This window comes from Rhinopithecus roxellana, chromosome 17 (assembly GCF_007565055.1).
Source record: "Rhinopithecus roxellana isolate Shanxi Qingling chromosome 17, ASM756505v1, whole genome shotgun sequence".
Classification (NCBI taxonomy): Eukaryota; Metazoa; Chordata; class Mammalia; order Primates; family Cercopithecidae; genus Rhinopithecus; species Rhinopithecus roxellana.
Window position 1 is genome coordinate 24,733,965 of NC_044565.1, and position 16,631 is coordinate 24,750,595.

The following is a 16,631-nucleotide window of genomic DNA, read 5'->3' on the forward strand; positions in this document are numbered from 1 at the left end:
TTTTAACGTTACTTAATTTCATTGTGTACTTTGATACTTTTTAAAAACAACTGGGTTGGGGCAAGTAAGTGTCCAAAAAAAATTGTGTATACAGTTTTGCATTATCAGAGGAATGAAAGCTTGTTTTTCAAAGTCTCCACAAAGTGGTGACTTACAGCCTTGTTTTGACCACATAAAGTACACCCTCTCCTTAATAACTTTCTCATTCTGATGAGTATCCTCCGTATCACCACCGTTGTTCCACCAACTAATGACTTGCCTTTCACTGCTCTTCATTGTAAATCACTGATTTGGAATATTTCTTTTTCCTCCTGTATACTGAGCCATCAGTATTTATTAATCCATATTGTAAGAGCGTATATTTGTTTGAAACAGCAGTTTGAAAGTGTTTAAATACGAAAAGTGTTTATTTTATCTGATGCACTGATGTTAAGATCCCTATAAAACAGAATGTGTTAACAGATTTTTTTCTCAGTAATTTTCATAAAATCAGATTATTTTAGTTGATAAAGATCATGAGTACGTTAAAATATACCAGGAACGTTAAGCAATAGGTTTGCTCTGTGTGTCAGCACAAGGTTTTTTAATTTGTATGTCATCATACCAGGTGCATTCACATACCTAAGAAATAGTACCACCAGCAGTGTGTGATGTGAAAGCTCACAAAGGGCTTAATAAATAACAGTGCCAATGTAGTACTATATATAGACCTAAAGATTGGTCACGAAAACTCTGTGGCAAAACCCATTTTATTTCATTTTACAAAGTTTTTTGAGGTCCGCATGAAAAGTTGTTGTCCATAGCAATAGCAGTTGGTCATTGTTCTCCTCTCATTGTTTAGATATAACTTTTAAAATGGAATATATTTCTTAATGACTTTAGAGCTATTCAACCTCATAAAACTAATTTTTAAAATTAGCACCAAAAACTTATTAATTCCCTTTTTTTTTTTTGACTTACATTAGAGAGAAAAATGTGGAGTATGTCCAGAATACTAAACATTTCTTTTGGGGTGAACTGATGCTGAGAAAATACTATTTGTTGGTTTTGTTGTTTGTTTTTCTTTTTTTTAGAGACAGGGTCTTGCTCTGTTGCTCAGGCTGACCTTGAACCTCCTGGGCTCAAGCTGTCTTCCCACCTCAGCTTCCTGTGTAGCTGGTACTAGATGCACTTGTTTGTTTTGTTTTGTTTTGTTTTAAAGCGCTTATGGTTGCCAATTCATTATGAATATGATACTTCTGTTTATAACTAATGTAAACTATTTAAATACTATTTAGAGGAAAGTCACGTGGATACAATCATAATTTAATAATTCACATTATATCTGTACTCATCCTGTTGACATGTAAACAGATTTTATTTATCATCTGATTAAGGCCACAAATAAGAATGCTAGATGAAATTTTTCTAATTCATTAATATTAGGAAGTAACCAGTTGGCCTCTGAGATAAACACTAATCTTTAGCATTGTGAAGTCCCAGTTTAAAGTTTCTCAGGATGTTTGTCTTTCAGTGTTAACGTTTGTTCTTATGCCCAGCTTTTACTGTATGCTTTTTCCAAAGACTGTGAAATTCTGGTATTACTGGGATATTGGGGCAGGAGGGAGGAGTGGCAGATGAGATATCTATATCTCAAATGCCTTTCTGGAATCCTTTTTTGTTCCATTTCCCAGAATATGGCTGTGTTTTCATTTGATCGTTACAAAGGGTGGTTGTTTAACTTTGGTGTTAATGTAATTTATTTGACATTTCAAACTCTTTTCAAACTAACTTGATCAATATTGAGGTTTTTTTCCCCTATTAGCCAGAAAGCAGATACTAGTTTTGGTAAATGACTTCTCTAAAGAAAGCACTATGATTTAAAAAGACTAGCACTCAAGGACAAATATGGAATTAAATAATTTTTCTGAGTAGACCTGTGTTCTCTGTTTCAAGTATGGAACTGCATAATGGTTCCGTTTGTATAAAAGATAATAACTTTTTTATTGAAAAACTTGTAAAGGGGAAAGTCTTGCTGTATCCTTGAGCCAGGAATCAAGGTCTCCATTGTTATTCTAGCCCCATAGATGTTTTTACTTAGCCCTAAGTTCCTAAAGCTTTTATATGCAGTACAGTAATGAGGCAGGAATTTAATATATTCTTCATTATTGGAAATGAGTCTTGTAATTTAAAGACAAAAGCTTGTTTTGAGAAATAATACTAATATACCTGCTGTAACTGAATGTCACTACTCTTTTTCCTGTTGTGTTTTGCCACAAATTTTATTTTGAATTGTAAAGATTTGAAACTGTTAAAATTAGCCATTTATATTTTGAATAAAAGGGGTGTGATTATTTCAAATAAAAACCATTTTAGCATGCAAATAATAACTTGCACAATGAATAGAATATATATTGATTAAGGTTTAGGGTCAAGAGATATTTCTGTAATCTGGTAGAAAAGTTTTCTCCTCAGGATGTAACCTTTGGGGCATGAGGGAAGACCAGTTTGGTTCAAATGATGTAAGACCCTGATTTGGTAGCACGACTTATTCCAATACTTCTTAAATATGGTTAACATCTCAGTACACAGATATACATCATCTTGTGTTGTTAACTAAAGGGTACATGGCCACCCTCTAAGAAGCAGGTCAAAAGGGATGATAGCTCATCCTTTCCTTCCTTAAAAAATAGGAGAAGAAAGTCAGTACTTTCTAATAATGAGGTTTTGATATGATAGGATCACTTTCTGGTGTCTTTCTCCAATCTGCTGCTTCTCATTATGTGAATATATTTGGTAAATTTTAATTTGCATTGATAACATGTTGGGCATTGTTTTTGGAAGCTTAGATTTTCCTTGTTCTTCTTCAAGAAAACCTCTGATTTGTGGAACATTAATATAAAAATAACTTATTCTGTGTCTACCTCAGTGAAGGTACTGGAATTATAGGACCACTCACTTTTCATATACTTTAGATCTGGGGAGACCATGATGAAATAAGATAAATTACATATACTGGGCCATGCATTTCCTCCATTTGTTCTGAATAATATTACTTACACATTTAAGTTAAATATTAGAATTATACATTATTCTCTTGAATTGGGAAGGTTTATTTTTTAACATATGTCTTCTTGTAGCCAAAGGCAAATATTTATAATAAGACTGTATGTTCACATAAGGTGATTGTATCAGGTTTTGTCACTAACTTTTTAACTCTTCACTACAGTATATAAAGAATACTTTCCAAAAAATGTTTTAAGTATTATTAATAAATATGGTTCTTGGGTAATTAAATATTTCACATCCAAAAAAAATAAAAAGGTGATATGATTTAGAGTATGGTCTTTTCCCCCCACCAATTTCTTTTATATTCTTTTTAGGTAAGGTTCACTTACAAAGTTTTAAATCGTAATGCATAGATCATTAGTTTTATTGTAGAACTGTACACATATTTTATTATTTCAGTTACCACTGTTGGGAATAGGACCTGATAATATTTGAAGTGTCTGAGATTCACATTTGTCCTTTCATTGTCAGGGGTGAGCTTGACAGAGGAGGGAAAATATTGGCTATAATCACATGAGTGCAAAAGGAACATATCAACAGTCATAATTTATATTATTTACATATTTCCATCAAATAATCTTAGCCATTTTATGCCGATTGGTTGGATTTCCCAGTGCTTATTACGAATGCATCAGGAAGTCTTAACAATTGGCATCAACAGGATTCTTTATAATGGTTGAATTCTCATCATAGTTTGATTTTTGTTTGTGTTTTTGTTTGTGTTCTTTTTGTTTGTTTTTAAATACTTTTAGCCCTGACTTGAAAAACAATCCAGTTGATGAAAGTGAGGTGCAAACAGCAACTGATAGTCCCTCTGTTAAACCTAATGTGCTTGAAGAAGAAAGTAATCCCAGCATTCAAACAGGAACTTTGGTACAGCAGGAAGAGTCTTGTGAGGAAGAACCTGAAAAAGCAACATGTCATTCTGACTTTGCTATTGAAACTTTGGAGCTTGAAACTCAAGGAGAGGAGGTCAAAGAAGAAATTCCTTTTGTAGCATCCACTCCAGCCAGTGTTGAACAATTCACTGAAAATGCCGAGGAGTGTGCTTTAAATCAGCACATCTTTAACAGTGACTTGGAGAAGAAAGAGGCAGAAATTGTTAGCCCTAAAACAGCATTGTTACCATCTGACAGCGTGTTTATAGAAGAAAGGAACATCAAAGGAATTCTAGAAGAATCTCCATCTGAAGCAGAAGATTTCTTTTCTGGAATTACACAGACTATGGTAGAAGCTGTAGCTGAAGTAGAAAAACATGAAACTGTTTCAGAAATATTGCCATCAACTTGTATTGTGACGTTAGTACCAGGAATTTCCCCTGGGGATGAGAAGACAGTGGACAAGAAGAGTATTTCTGAAAAAAAAAGTAACATGGATGAAAAAGAGGAGAATGAATTTAATACTAAGGAAACCAGAATGGATCTTCAAATAGGAACAGAGAAGGCTGAAAGGAATGAAGGTAGGATGGATGCAGAAAAGGTGGAAAAGATTATGGCAGCAGTGAAAGAAAAGTCTGCAGAAAACACTTTATTCAAGGCATACCCAAATAAAGGAGTGGGTCAGGCTAAGCCTGATGAAACTAGTAAAACTAGTATTCTGGCTGTATCAGATGTATCTAGCAGTAAACCAAGCATCAAGGCTGTTATGGTCTCTTCTCCTAAGGCAAAAGCTACGGTTTCAAAAACTGAAAATCAGAAAAGTTTTCCAAAATCTGTGCCCAGAGATCAAATAAATGCTGAAAAGAAACTTTCAGCCAAAGAATTTGGTCTGCTTAAACCTACAAGTGCCAGGTCAGGCTTGGCAGAAAGCAGCAGTAAATTCAAACCTACTCAGAGCAGTCTTACCAGAGGAGGCAGTGGAAGGATCTCAGCCCTGCAAGGCAAGCTTTCTAAACTGGATTACAGGGATATAACAAAACAATCTCAGGAAACAGAGGCTAGACCTTCCATCATGAAACGGGATGACAGCAACAATAAGGTGAGGAGGGTAGGAAGAATGGCGCAGTGTGTCTTTGAAGTGCTTAGCTCCGCTGCTGTAGCTATGGAGTAGGAGATGTAATTTTGTTTCATACTTTCATCTCCTCACTCTACCCCAGAAGCTTCCATTTCCTTTTCTTAAATGATTCTGTTGTTTAAGCCAGTAGACATTTAGAATATTAAGCTCAAGTTCATAATTTATTGACAAGTTTGAAAAGCATTATTTGGATACAATTTGGAAACAACTGGTTTAAAAAAAAAAAAGTCTGCTGTGAATCTCCTAAGGTGATTTACCACTCTCCTTCTGAATGGGAAACTGTTTCCTCTCTTAAATTGAAGCTTCCTTTGTCAGGTCACTGATTGCCTAACTAGACATTGTGGGACGAAAAGATCAGTAAAACTGAATTTAACTACAACTTGTAGAGACTGTGCCTATACTGTTTAGTGACTGTTGACTTAGTTTTGTATACGTGTTAATTTGCGTAATTGACTGTATTTGGGTAATGTTTACTGGGGTTTTTTTTTTTTTTAGAACATTAATAATCTGGTTGTAAATTCTGTTTTTCTGTATTTCTTATTTACTATTTCAGACTTTGACTGAGCAAAACACTAAGAATCCTAAAAGCACTACTGGTAGAAGTTCCAAATCTAAAGAGGTAAAAAATAGATCACAGACCCTAACCCTTCTTTTTCATCTCCATAGTTCATCTATCTTACAACTTGTGCCTGCCTTAACAATGTTAGAGAGTAAGAGTATAGAGCAAGGGATAGGAATGAGATGTTTCATTTTTAACTTATCTCTAATTCTACCATTAATTTACTTTTTGACCTTGAGCTAGTCTAAACACCTTGTGTTCTTGGGGTGGCGGCGGTGGGGAGGTGGGGCGCAAAATGTTATACAGGGACAAAAAGAGAGTATAGTAGGGAAATACCTCCAATCTCATATTGACAGGAGTAGGTTGTAGACACAGAAAAAATTATATATGTAAAAGAGACTGACATTTGACTTGAGTCATCCTCATTTTGTTAAAACAGGTTATCCTTTTGGCTGTAATTGAGCCTTAAGTGGATGATCTCTAAGATTTACTTTAGTGGTACCAAGTTCCATTGTCAAACATATTTTATATTTAGTTGTTATTTTAGGGTTTTACCATTCATAGAATTTTTTTTTCAGTCATTTTACTTTTCTTATCTGGTAGGGGATGAATTTGGGCCTATGTTGTTGGGGCAAGGAGAAATGTTACTAGTTTTAAGCAGAAATAAGGATTATGGCTACTTCATTTTGCTTTGTTAACTTGATATTGCAATCGCTTGCGGATACTCTCCCTAGAAATTACAGGGTACATATTCTAATGTCAGTTATATATAATAGCAGTTGATCATTGGTAACACACTAAGTGTATAGGAGCCCTGGTAGGAATTTATCTTCTTTACTATTGACAGCATTGAAAAAATTACAGATACTGTTGTTTTCAAATAGTTATATTAGGTGTTGAGTCTTAGTAATAATTTTTTCATACAACTTTCTCAAAATGTAACCATTATATTATATTTCTATTATTATTATTATTATTATTATTATTACTATTTTGCAATGAAGTTTTGCTCCTGTCCCCCAGGCTGGAGTGCAAAGGCACGATCTCGACTCACTGCAACCTCTGCCTCCTGGGTTCAAGTGATTGTCCTGTCTCAGCCTCCCAAGTAGCTGGGATTACAGGCGCCTGCCACCACGCCCAGCTAATTTTTATATTTTTAGTAGAGACAGGGTTTGACCATGTTGGCCAGGCTGGTCTCGAACTCCTGACCTCAGGCAATCGGCCTCCCAAAGTGCTGGGATTACAGGCATGAACCACCACGCCTGGCCTGTATTTCTTAAAATATGTATTCTATATATAATTGATGTGTAATTAATATATACTGATAAATGGAACAGACCAATTAGCTGCTTACTTTCTATCTATATTTGAGGTGCTTTTAGAAGTCCAGTAAGTCTCCTAGAACACGTATTAGATGTTTGACATATGGAACAGTACCTCCTTTGTATTGTCTGACAAATACTTTAAATGTATTTTTGTGTGTCATACTTCAAAACTTATCATTTAGGAAATGTAATCTTATTGAATTTAAGTAAAAGTGAAATTAGGTTGATATTGTTAGGATTTTACCTTTGACTTATACTTTGTGAATTTATAGCTAAGTCATTTGTGGGACTTTAAAAAAAATAACTCTAATTTTAGCCTTTAGGAAACCTAATTTGCACTGAAATTCTCCCACATGATCTTCATGCACATTTATTGTGACTATTTGGAATCTAACCAGTGGTCAAAATTTGTTTATTATGATTTTTAACTTTCCAGCAGGAACCATTATTTCCATTTAATTTGGACGAATTTGTTACTGTGGATGAGGTTATAGAAGAAGTGAATCCTTCTCAAGCCAAGCAGAATCCACTGAAGGGAAAAAGGAAAGAAACTCTCAAAAATGTTCCTTGCTCTGAACTTAACTTAAAGAAGAAAAAGGGGAAAACTTCTGCCCCTCGTGGTGTTGAGGGAGAACTATCTTTTGTAACATTGGATGAGATTGGGGAAGAGGAAGATGCAGCTACACATCTAGCACAAGCTCTAGTCACTGTGGATGAAGTTATTGATGAAGAAGAACTAAATATGGAAGAAATGGTAAAAAATTCAAATTCACTTTTTACATTAGATGAATTAATTGACCAAGATGATTGCATTTCCCACAGTGAACCTAAAGATGTTACTGTTCTGTCAGTGGCTGAAGAACAAGATCTCCTCAAACAGGAACGCTTGGTAACTGTGGATGAAATTGGAGAAGTGGAAGAGCTACCTTTGAATGAGTCAGCAGACATAACTTTTGCCACTTTAAATACTAAAGGAAATGAAGGAGATACTGTAAGGGATTCCATTGGCTTCATTTCTTCTCAGATGCCCGAAGACCCTTCTACTTTAGTTACTGTAGATGAAATACAAGATGACAGCAGTGATTTGCATTTAGTGACTTTGGATGAAGTAACTGAAGAGGATGAAGACTCTCTGGCTGATTTTAACAGCCTTAAAGAAGAACTTAATTTTGTTACTGTTGATGAAGTTGGAGAGGAGGAAGATGGAGATGATGTAAAAGTTGAGTTAGCACAAAGCAAAAATGACCATGCCACAGATAAAAAAGGGAATAGAAAGAAGAGAGCTGTGGACACAAAAAAGACAAAACTTGAAGCCTTGTCCCAAGTGGGTCCAGTAAACGAGAATGTTATGGAAGAAGATCTAAAAACCATGATTGAAAGACACTTAACAGGTAGATAATTGGAAGGGGTAGTCTTTTTGTTTTATGAGGGGATTACATTTAAAATTAATTTTAAAATACACGTTGTGGCATTACCAATAATGTCACCCAGTATTGATATTAGAGGCCAACAGACAGTTAAAGTCAACAATAAATTTTTCAAAGAAATGGTACAAGTTTCACAGTTTTTTAAAGTTACACAGCAGAACTTGCTCCAGGTTATACTTCAAGAAAGGATGACAAAAAACAGAAAACAAGCTAAAGTAGCCAAATTAGAATTGAAATGAAAATGATATATTTGTATTGTGGGAAAAAGACAACTTTTGATAAATAGAAGAACATTTACATCAGATTGCCTCCCAGTGTTTGCTTAGACTTAGGATTAAGAACTATTTATAAAGGAACTATTTTATTTTAAAGTAATATGGTAATGATACAGCATAGTAGGGCAGCTTACTTTCCGAACTTGAGGGAGATAAACACAATTTCCATTAAGAAAATCTTGAGGCCGAGTATTGTGGCTCACATCTGTAGTCTCAGCACTTTGGGAAGCCGAGGTGGGAGGATCGCTTGAGGCCAGGCGTGCGACACCAGTCTGGGCAGCCTAGCAAGACTCCATCTGTACAAAAAACTAAAAAATGAGCCAGGGACAGTGACATGCGTCTGTGGTCCCAGCTGCTTTGGAGACTGAGGCGAGAGGATTGCTTGAGCCCAGAAGGTCGAGGTTGTGATGAGCTATGGTGGTGCCACTGCACTGTAGCCTTGGTAACAGAGTGAGCCACTTTGTCTCCAAAAAGAAGAAGAAAAACCTGAAAGATTTAATTCAACTAAGAATAAAAAGTACTAGGAAGGTCCCACGGGCTTATGGAACAAATTAGAAAAACATTTATAGATACCATGAGAAAAGAAGTTAGAGAAGCATAGTTATTTGGAAAATGATAACTGGGAACAAAAGGAAATGCTTAGATTAAACTGATTATTTTAAAATAGAATCCTTCTATTTTATGTTAGCAGTAGACTTCCCACCCAGATTTGGGTATTTTTTGCAAAAATGTATAATGTTGATTCCGACAGTATGTTTAATTTAAAGCAATTTAAAATCTGTTACTAGAGCAATAAATTAGGACTTTCTTTTTAAAGCTAAAACTCCAACCAAGAGAGTTAGAATTGGGAAAACTCTGCCATCAGAAAAAGCTGTTGTGACAGAACCAGCAAAAGGTGAAGAGGCCTTCCAGATGAGTGAAGGTAAAGCAGGATTGTTGGAATGGGAAGGAAAGTTACACAACACAAGAGAGTAATTGAAGTTTTACAGATCTAGCTAAGAAGAAAATTAGAAAATCAGTGGAATGGAGCAGGGGTGGGAAAAGTCAACTATAGTTATTAGATGTGGGTAAGATTTTGATCTTTGTAATGTAGAGAGAATGGATTGATATTAGAATGTGACAGATTAGAGGAAATGATCCTTGGAAAGGTTTTCTGACCATGTTGCAGCATCAGAGAGAAATTATTTATTACTGGCTATTATTTGTGGACCTTGCTTTGTGGATGCTTCTAAGCAGCCAGCCAATGAATTAAACAAGAAATCTTTTTTTGTTGTTTGTTTGTTTGCTTGTTTGTTTGTTTGAGACGGAGTCTCGCACTGCTGCCCAGGCTGGAGTGCTGTGGCCTGATCTCAGCTCACTGCAAGCTCCGCCTCCCGGGTTCACGCCATTCTCCTGCCTCATCCTCCCGAGTAGCTGGGACTACAGGCGACCGCCACCTCGCCCAGCTAGTTTTTTGTACTTTTTAGTAGAGACGGGGTTTCACCGTGTTAGCCAGGATGGTCTCGATTTCCTGACCTCGTGATCCGCCCGTCTCGGCCTCCCAAAGTGCTGGGATTACAGGCTTGAGCCACCGCACCCGGCTAAACAAGAAATCTTAATAGCGTTTATAAAATTTAACTTGAAACAAATAAGGAAATGTCTAGTGAGAGATAATACTTTAGTCACTCAACCAGATATTTGTCATATTGATTGTATTGGTCATCTTTCATAACAATGTTAAAAAGTACATAGCTCCTGCTCTCAAGGGGTTTATTGATTCAGAGAGGTTAAGCAAAAAATCACCTTGCCAGTATGATTTAAATAGAGCACTATAAGGGTATCACTTTTACCATTCTCTTTGTAGCACACGCATTGCCCGCTTTCTTTCCTATCTTATCTTCTCTAAAGAAAACTTACCAAGTATGATTTGGTCCAAGGAGTTAATTGATTTTGATCTCAGGTGGGCTGTCAGTGCTGCTCCCAATATGTTAGAGGCTCATATATATGTTAGAGGCCCCTTCCTTTACTATTTCCTAACCAGATGTAAAAGTAGCTTTTTCCCCACTACATCACCTAGCCCGTTTCTCACTGGATGCCCTTGCTTTCGTTTTTATTTCCCAGAGTAAATCTAGGATCTCCCTTGTCTGCCAACTTATATTTTGCTTTGTATACATAAAATTTGGCCAAGTTTTTCCCATTGAAAGAAATATCCCTTTGACCTTGAAATCTCCTTAGCTCCTATCTTTCCTCCTTGCTTTTAGAACAAAACATCTAGAAAGAACCACCTACTTTTATGTCTTAATTTCCCATTGAACTGGATGTATTTTGGTTTCTTTCTCCTACTACCTTCATGAAAATGATGTTGATGACCCCCAATAGGTTGTTGTCAAACGTGATTTTTTAAAGTATTTTCTTCTTAAGTTAGTCTTACTTGACTTTTCCACATGATTGGTTACTTTTGATTATGCCCTCTCTTGCAGCTCTTTGCCAAGTCATGGTCAAGTGGGTATTCCTTATTCCTTGTCTATTCTTTTCCATAACCAATTTTTGATAACCAAGCTATAGGTGGTGGTTCAGTAATTAGATTCTCGCATGATTTCACGAGGTCACCCCCGGACTTCAGAATTTCTGTATGGTAGGGCAACTTTAGCAGTCAGCTTGCTTAGAACTACCTCATTGCAAACGAGTAATATAAAAGGATTATTTAGTTACTGGTTACGTAACAATATATTTCTGCTAATGAACAATACGTTTTGACAAAAGGACCTAGCTTAAGAAAAAGTCATTTTTCCACACAATTGTAAACTTAAATCATTTAATTTATTTTAATTATATAATTTTAATATATGTTATGTATTATTAAGATAAATGTGCCTTTGGAGTGGCAGGAACAAGTATGTTTGGAAAAGTTTATTACCCTGATGAAGAAATAAACAATTATAGAAAGAGATTGGAGGCTGGAGGCAAGGAAACCAGATTATTTTAACCATCAAGTTAAGAAAAGGATGATACCTTTTTCTTATTGACTGTAGGACTTGATCAGTAAAATGTGAGGAGTAAGAGTAAGTAATGATTTCAAAGTTCCTGGCCATCCCTTCAGGAATACTAAAGAGTAGCCCAGATGTATGGAGGGAACACTGAACTTGAAGTCACAAAGTCTTGGTTCCACCCTGTGTCACTCACTAGCTATGCAACCTTGGGCATATCTATTTATTACCTCTTTTGATTGTGCTTTCTCCATCTCTGAAGAAATAGAGATGGGATAATAATGATTTGACCTGCCTATCTTACATGAGATAAAAGCTAAGTGAATGATTATATATGTAAAAGGGTTTTGTCAAGTATTAGGCAACAGTAAGGCATTTCAGCTACTGAATTGCTTGGAATCAGTCTTCATTTTTGTCTGTCCCCAAGATCATAGTATGCAGTCTGCTAACATTGAGTGCTTCTTACGTGTTACTCACTTTGGTGGGCTTTAACATGTGTATTAATAATTTTACTTGTGATTCTAACTGGGGTCTTAGGCTATCAGTTTAGGCTCAATTTTTCTAGGTTGGAAGGGCCTCAGTATTGGGCCATGGAATAAATTTCTGCTGGTACCCTTTTCCCTTAATCTCCACTCTGCTCACCTTAGCACTTTGCATATATAAGTTCTCTTGCCAGTAACGATAAGACTTGTATTAGTCTTTAAATTCTGCCTGGAACATACATAAATAAAATTTGCTGTTAGCTTTAGACTGTATTCCTAAATCCATTTGAATGGATTTACCCATTTATTCCTCACACTCAAGAATCTTGGAGAACATTGTGCAAAGAATGGCCAGATAGGATTAACCAAGGGAGGTTTTCTCTGAGTTCTAAGGTAAGAATTATCGCATGTTAACTTTACAAAGTCTGTAAATCTATTCTGAATAGCTTTTTTCCTTGAAAAATTGTAGTTGACGAGGAATCTGGATTAAAAGATTCAGGACCAGAGCGAAAACGCAAGAAGACTGAAGACTCTTCTTCAGGCAAATCAGTGGCATCTGATGTCCCTGAGGGTAAAGTTAAAATGACATTTTTTTCTTACCTATATGAAATAAAAATTCAACACCATAATGAGTATTCTGTTGTTCAGATGAGTAATTGGGTAACCTTGCCTGCGCTTTCATTTTATAGTGGAAAATTTGCATGTTTTACACAGTGGCATTTTTGAAGACAGCTAACTGGGCTGTTTTTACCTGAGAAGGATATTTTTACTGCACTCTTGAAATCTGGGATGTATCTCCTGTTTTATTGCTGGTACTTTCTTTGCCACTCTGGTGAGAATTGAGTTATACTTGCCCAGGCAGAAAGTCACTCCGGTTAAGGAGAACATGCTGAAAGTCTTTGCTAGCCGACTTTGTTAATGGTCAGCTAAGGTGAGCTGAGGGGGACCTTATTCAGCCAGCATACTCCTCAATCAGACAGTTGACCAACATTCTACCTCTTCTCTCTCTTTTATTTTAATGGGATTCCTAAGAGGTTTGTTTTTATTGTATTTTATTTTGAGATAGGGTCTCACTCTGTCGCCCAGGCTGGAGTGCAGTGATGTGATCTCAGCTAACTCCCAGGCTCAAGCAGTCCTCTCACCTCAGCCTCCTGAGTAGCTGGGACTACCGTCATCTGCCACCACACCTGGCTAATTTTTGTATTTTTGGTAGATACAGGGTTTCACCTTTTTGCTCAGGCTGGTCTCAAACCCCTGAGCTCAAGCAGTCTGCCTACCTTGGCCTCCCAAAGTGCTGGGATTACAGGTGCTGGAGCCACCTCAACTGTTAGGTTCTTTTTTTTTTTTTTTTTTTTCTTGAGACAGAGTCTCGCTCTGTTGCCCAGGCTGGAGTGCAGTGACGCAATCTTGGCTCACTGCAGGCTCCGCCTCCCGGGTTCATGCCATTCTTCTGCCACAGCCTCCCGAGTAGCTGGGACTACAGGCGCCCGCCACCACACCCGGCTAATTTTTTGTATTTTTAGTAGAGATGGGGTTTCACCATGTTAACCAGGATGGTCTCGATCTCCTGACCTCATGATGCGCCCACCTCAGCCTCCCAAAGTGCTAGGATTACAGGTGTGAGCCACCGAACTGTTAGGTTCTTATGTAATGACTTGGTATTCTGAAGGATTATTGAACCGTTCTTTGTTATCTGAAGATTCTCCCTGGGAATCTATTCAACTTGGCGTTATACCAAAGCAGTGGCATACTGCCTTTCCCTAGTGGCTCTGGAATATTATAGAATGTGTTAACAAAATAAAAACTTATGTTTTCTGATTAAAATTACTACTATTGATCCCTAAATTTATAGCAGTGTATACTGTTCTTATATTTAAGTATATACTGTGCTTAATATTTTTGTCATGTTTAAATAAATTGATGAAGGCCCGTTGTGGTGGCTCACACGTGTAATCCCAGCACTTTGGGAGACCAAGGCAGGCAGATCCTATAGGGGAGGTCGGGAGTTCAAGACCAGCCTGGGCAACATGGTAAAAACCCATCTCTACTAAAAATACAAAATTAGTCGGGTGCGGTGGCGTGCACCTATAATCATAGCTGCGCGAGAGGCTGAGACAGGAGAATCACTTGAACCCAGGAGGCAGAGGTTGCAGTGAGCTGAGATCGCACCACTGCACTCCAGCCTGGATGACAGAGTGAGACTTCGTCTCATATAAATAAATAAATAAAATAAATTGATGAACACAACTGGAGATTAATTATTGTTAAATTTCTTCTTTTCTTATCCCCTAGAATTAGACTTTCTCATACCTAAGGCTGGATTCTTCTGTCCAATTTGTTCCCTCTTCTACTCAGGTGAAAAAGCAATGACAAATCACTGCAAGAGTACACGTCATAAGCAAAATACTGAGGTAATTTTTAAAATTCTTTAAATTTAAGAATTTTAAAATTCTTAAAAATTAAAATTTAAAAATCTTGAGGTGTTGTTAATTGTCTTAGAATCAAATTATTTATCCACCCCAAATGTACATTTTTCCCCCCTTTAGGAGAATGTTTATGCCAGTTTATTCCTCTTAAGTCCTTTTTTCTCCTTCAGTGTACCTTGCCTGTAATTTCTAGTCTTTATTCCTTTTCCTTGAACAGCAACATTTGCCAGAGTAGATTCTGCAGATCACTAGTCTCATATGACACTCCATTATTAAAGAAACTGTGTATTTTGATGACCTCTTCAGTCATGTAGACATTAGCATGTTAAAGTTTCTAAATTGTCTAGCCGAAATGAATCCTGCTTAACTTCATGCAACCCATTTATTAAACTGATTTAATCACAAAACCTTTTAGATTGTACTCATCTTTAAGAAGTGTTACTCTAGAGAATCATCATTAGCCATAATTGAAGTGGTGGTTCTAGTTGTGCTGAATATTTGAGAATTTTGTACGTCCTCTCTGTTGAATTTGTGGTATGGACACTCATCTAACATTTATTGAGCTGTTCTATGCTGGATGCTTATTTAATCTCCTCATCAACTTCATGAGGTAGATGCTTTATTTCAATTTTAAGGATGAGAAAACAGACTTAAGGAGGTTACGTATCTAAACCCAAGGTCACACAGCTAGTAAGTAGCAGACCTAGGATTTGAACTCAGCTCTATTTCATTCTAGGCCCAAGCTCTTATATATTGTGCTTTGCTACCTGTGTGCTTAACTTAGTTCATCATGTCACTTTTCCATTTAAAACCTTCTAGTAGCTTCATACTGCACTTGGTCTAATATCCAAACTTCTTATTTTGGGTCTTTAAAGCCCTGCATGATCTGATTCTTTTCTACTTCTCTGAACTGTTTTTTTTGCTTTCTGTGTTTCAGCTTTTCTGACTCTCTGTTCTGTTTTTCATACATGAGAGGCCCATTGCTGCCTTTGCACCTTTATATTGCTGTTGTTTTGCCCCCTCCCAGTCTTATTTGGATGGCCAGTTCTTCATGTTTTTTGTCTCAAGTATCAGTTCCCCAGAAAGGTCTTTGCTTAAGAAAGACCTAGCTAAGTAGAACCCCCCAAAAAGTTCAACCTCAGTTACCTTGTTGCTCTGTCTTTAAAGTGCTTACCACCACCCCCAAATTATTTTATTTTATTGTTTCTCTTCTCCCATTATAATGTAAACTCTATGGTATAAAAGATCCTCTCTGTCTTGTTGCCCACTGAATCCTCAGGCACCAAGCATAATACCTGGTGTATCATAAACATCAAATGACTGATGAATGAAAGGAAGAAATGTTTATATAAGGCACTGTGTTTATAATATTTTGTAGGGTCAGTTTCTTTTAAATTATAAATATACAGTAGATAAGTTTGCACACATAGCAAAATAATGTCTAATAAGTCTTTTATATTTGCAAATTGCTTTTAACAGAAATTCATGGCCAAGCAAAGAAAGGAAAAGGAGCAGAATGAGGCTGAAGAAAGAAGCTCTAGGTGATTGGGGGAAAGTGGAAAGAATTCACTAGAAATTTGTTTAGGGTCCAGTTGATTTGTGTATTTTTGTTATCATTTAATTTGTAATTTTCGTTTCAGAAGCAAATATTTGTGTTGTACAAATTTCTGATTGCCCTAAATGTAGAGAGACTGATGGGGAAAGTATGATGGGTTTGATTTTTATATCAAATCATCAGGCATGGAGAAATATCTTTTAGAAGTGTTAAAATAAATGTTCCTACTGTATATTTAAAATACCATCTGTGTTTGTGGCTGATTTTTTAAAGACTTGCTTGCCTCTTATTGCAGACAAAAGTTTTTCACTACAACTCCTGTGATTTGGGATGCTTGGGGATTCTTCATGTATCACTGGAAGTCATAGCATGACAGTGTTTTTACTTGGCTTCAACCATTCATGTATTTACAGGTCATAGGTTTCTTAAAATTCCGTTTTTTTTGGATAAAATTAGATTACAGCATGTTTTCCCCAGATAGGTTTGAATGAAACTTTGCTTGATTTTTATATGTATTGGAAAGGTGTTTTTTCTGCTTCTGGTAACACTTGCTGT

General features: G+C 36.4%; 1 protein-coding gene across 6 annotated transcripts in view; it reads left to right on the forward strand.

Moving 5' to 3' along the window:
* ZNF638 (zinc finger protein 638) overlaps nt 1-16,322 on the forward strand; it is a 99,841-nt gene extending 83,519 nt beyond the window's left edge. For 3 of the 6 annotated variants that reach the window (XM_010361928.2, XM_010361927.2, XM_030920534.1), the window contains 7 exons: nt 3,801-5,025; nt 5,615-5,680; nt 7,382-8,336; nt 9,465-9,569; nt 12,565-12,666; nt 14,388-14,506; nt 16,001-16,320. In XM_010361928.2, coding sequence (XP_010360230.1) covers nt 3,801-5,025; nt 5,615-5,680; nt 7,382-8,336; nt 9,465-9,569; nt 12,565-12,666; nt 14,388-14,506; nt 16,001-16,066 — 2,638 coding nt within the window. In that variant the 3' untranslated portion in view covers nt 16,067-16,320. Of the gene's footprint in view, nt 1-3,800; nt 5,026-5,614; nt 5,681-7,381; nt 8,337-9,464; nt 9,570-12,564; nt 12,667-14,387; nt 14,507-16,000 lie in introns of all 6 variants that reach the window. The other 3 variants (XM_010361930.2, XM_010361929.2, XM_010361932.2) reach the window with 3 other exon arrangements.
* The last annotated feature ends 309 nt before the right edge of the window (nt 16,323-16,631 follow it).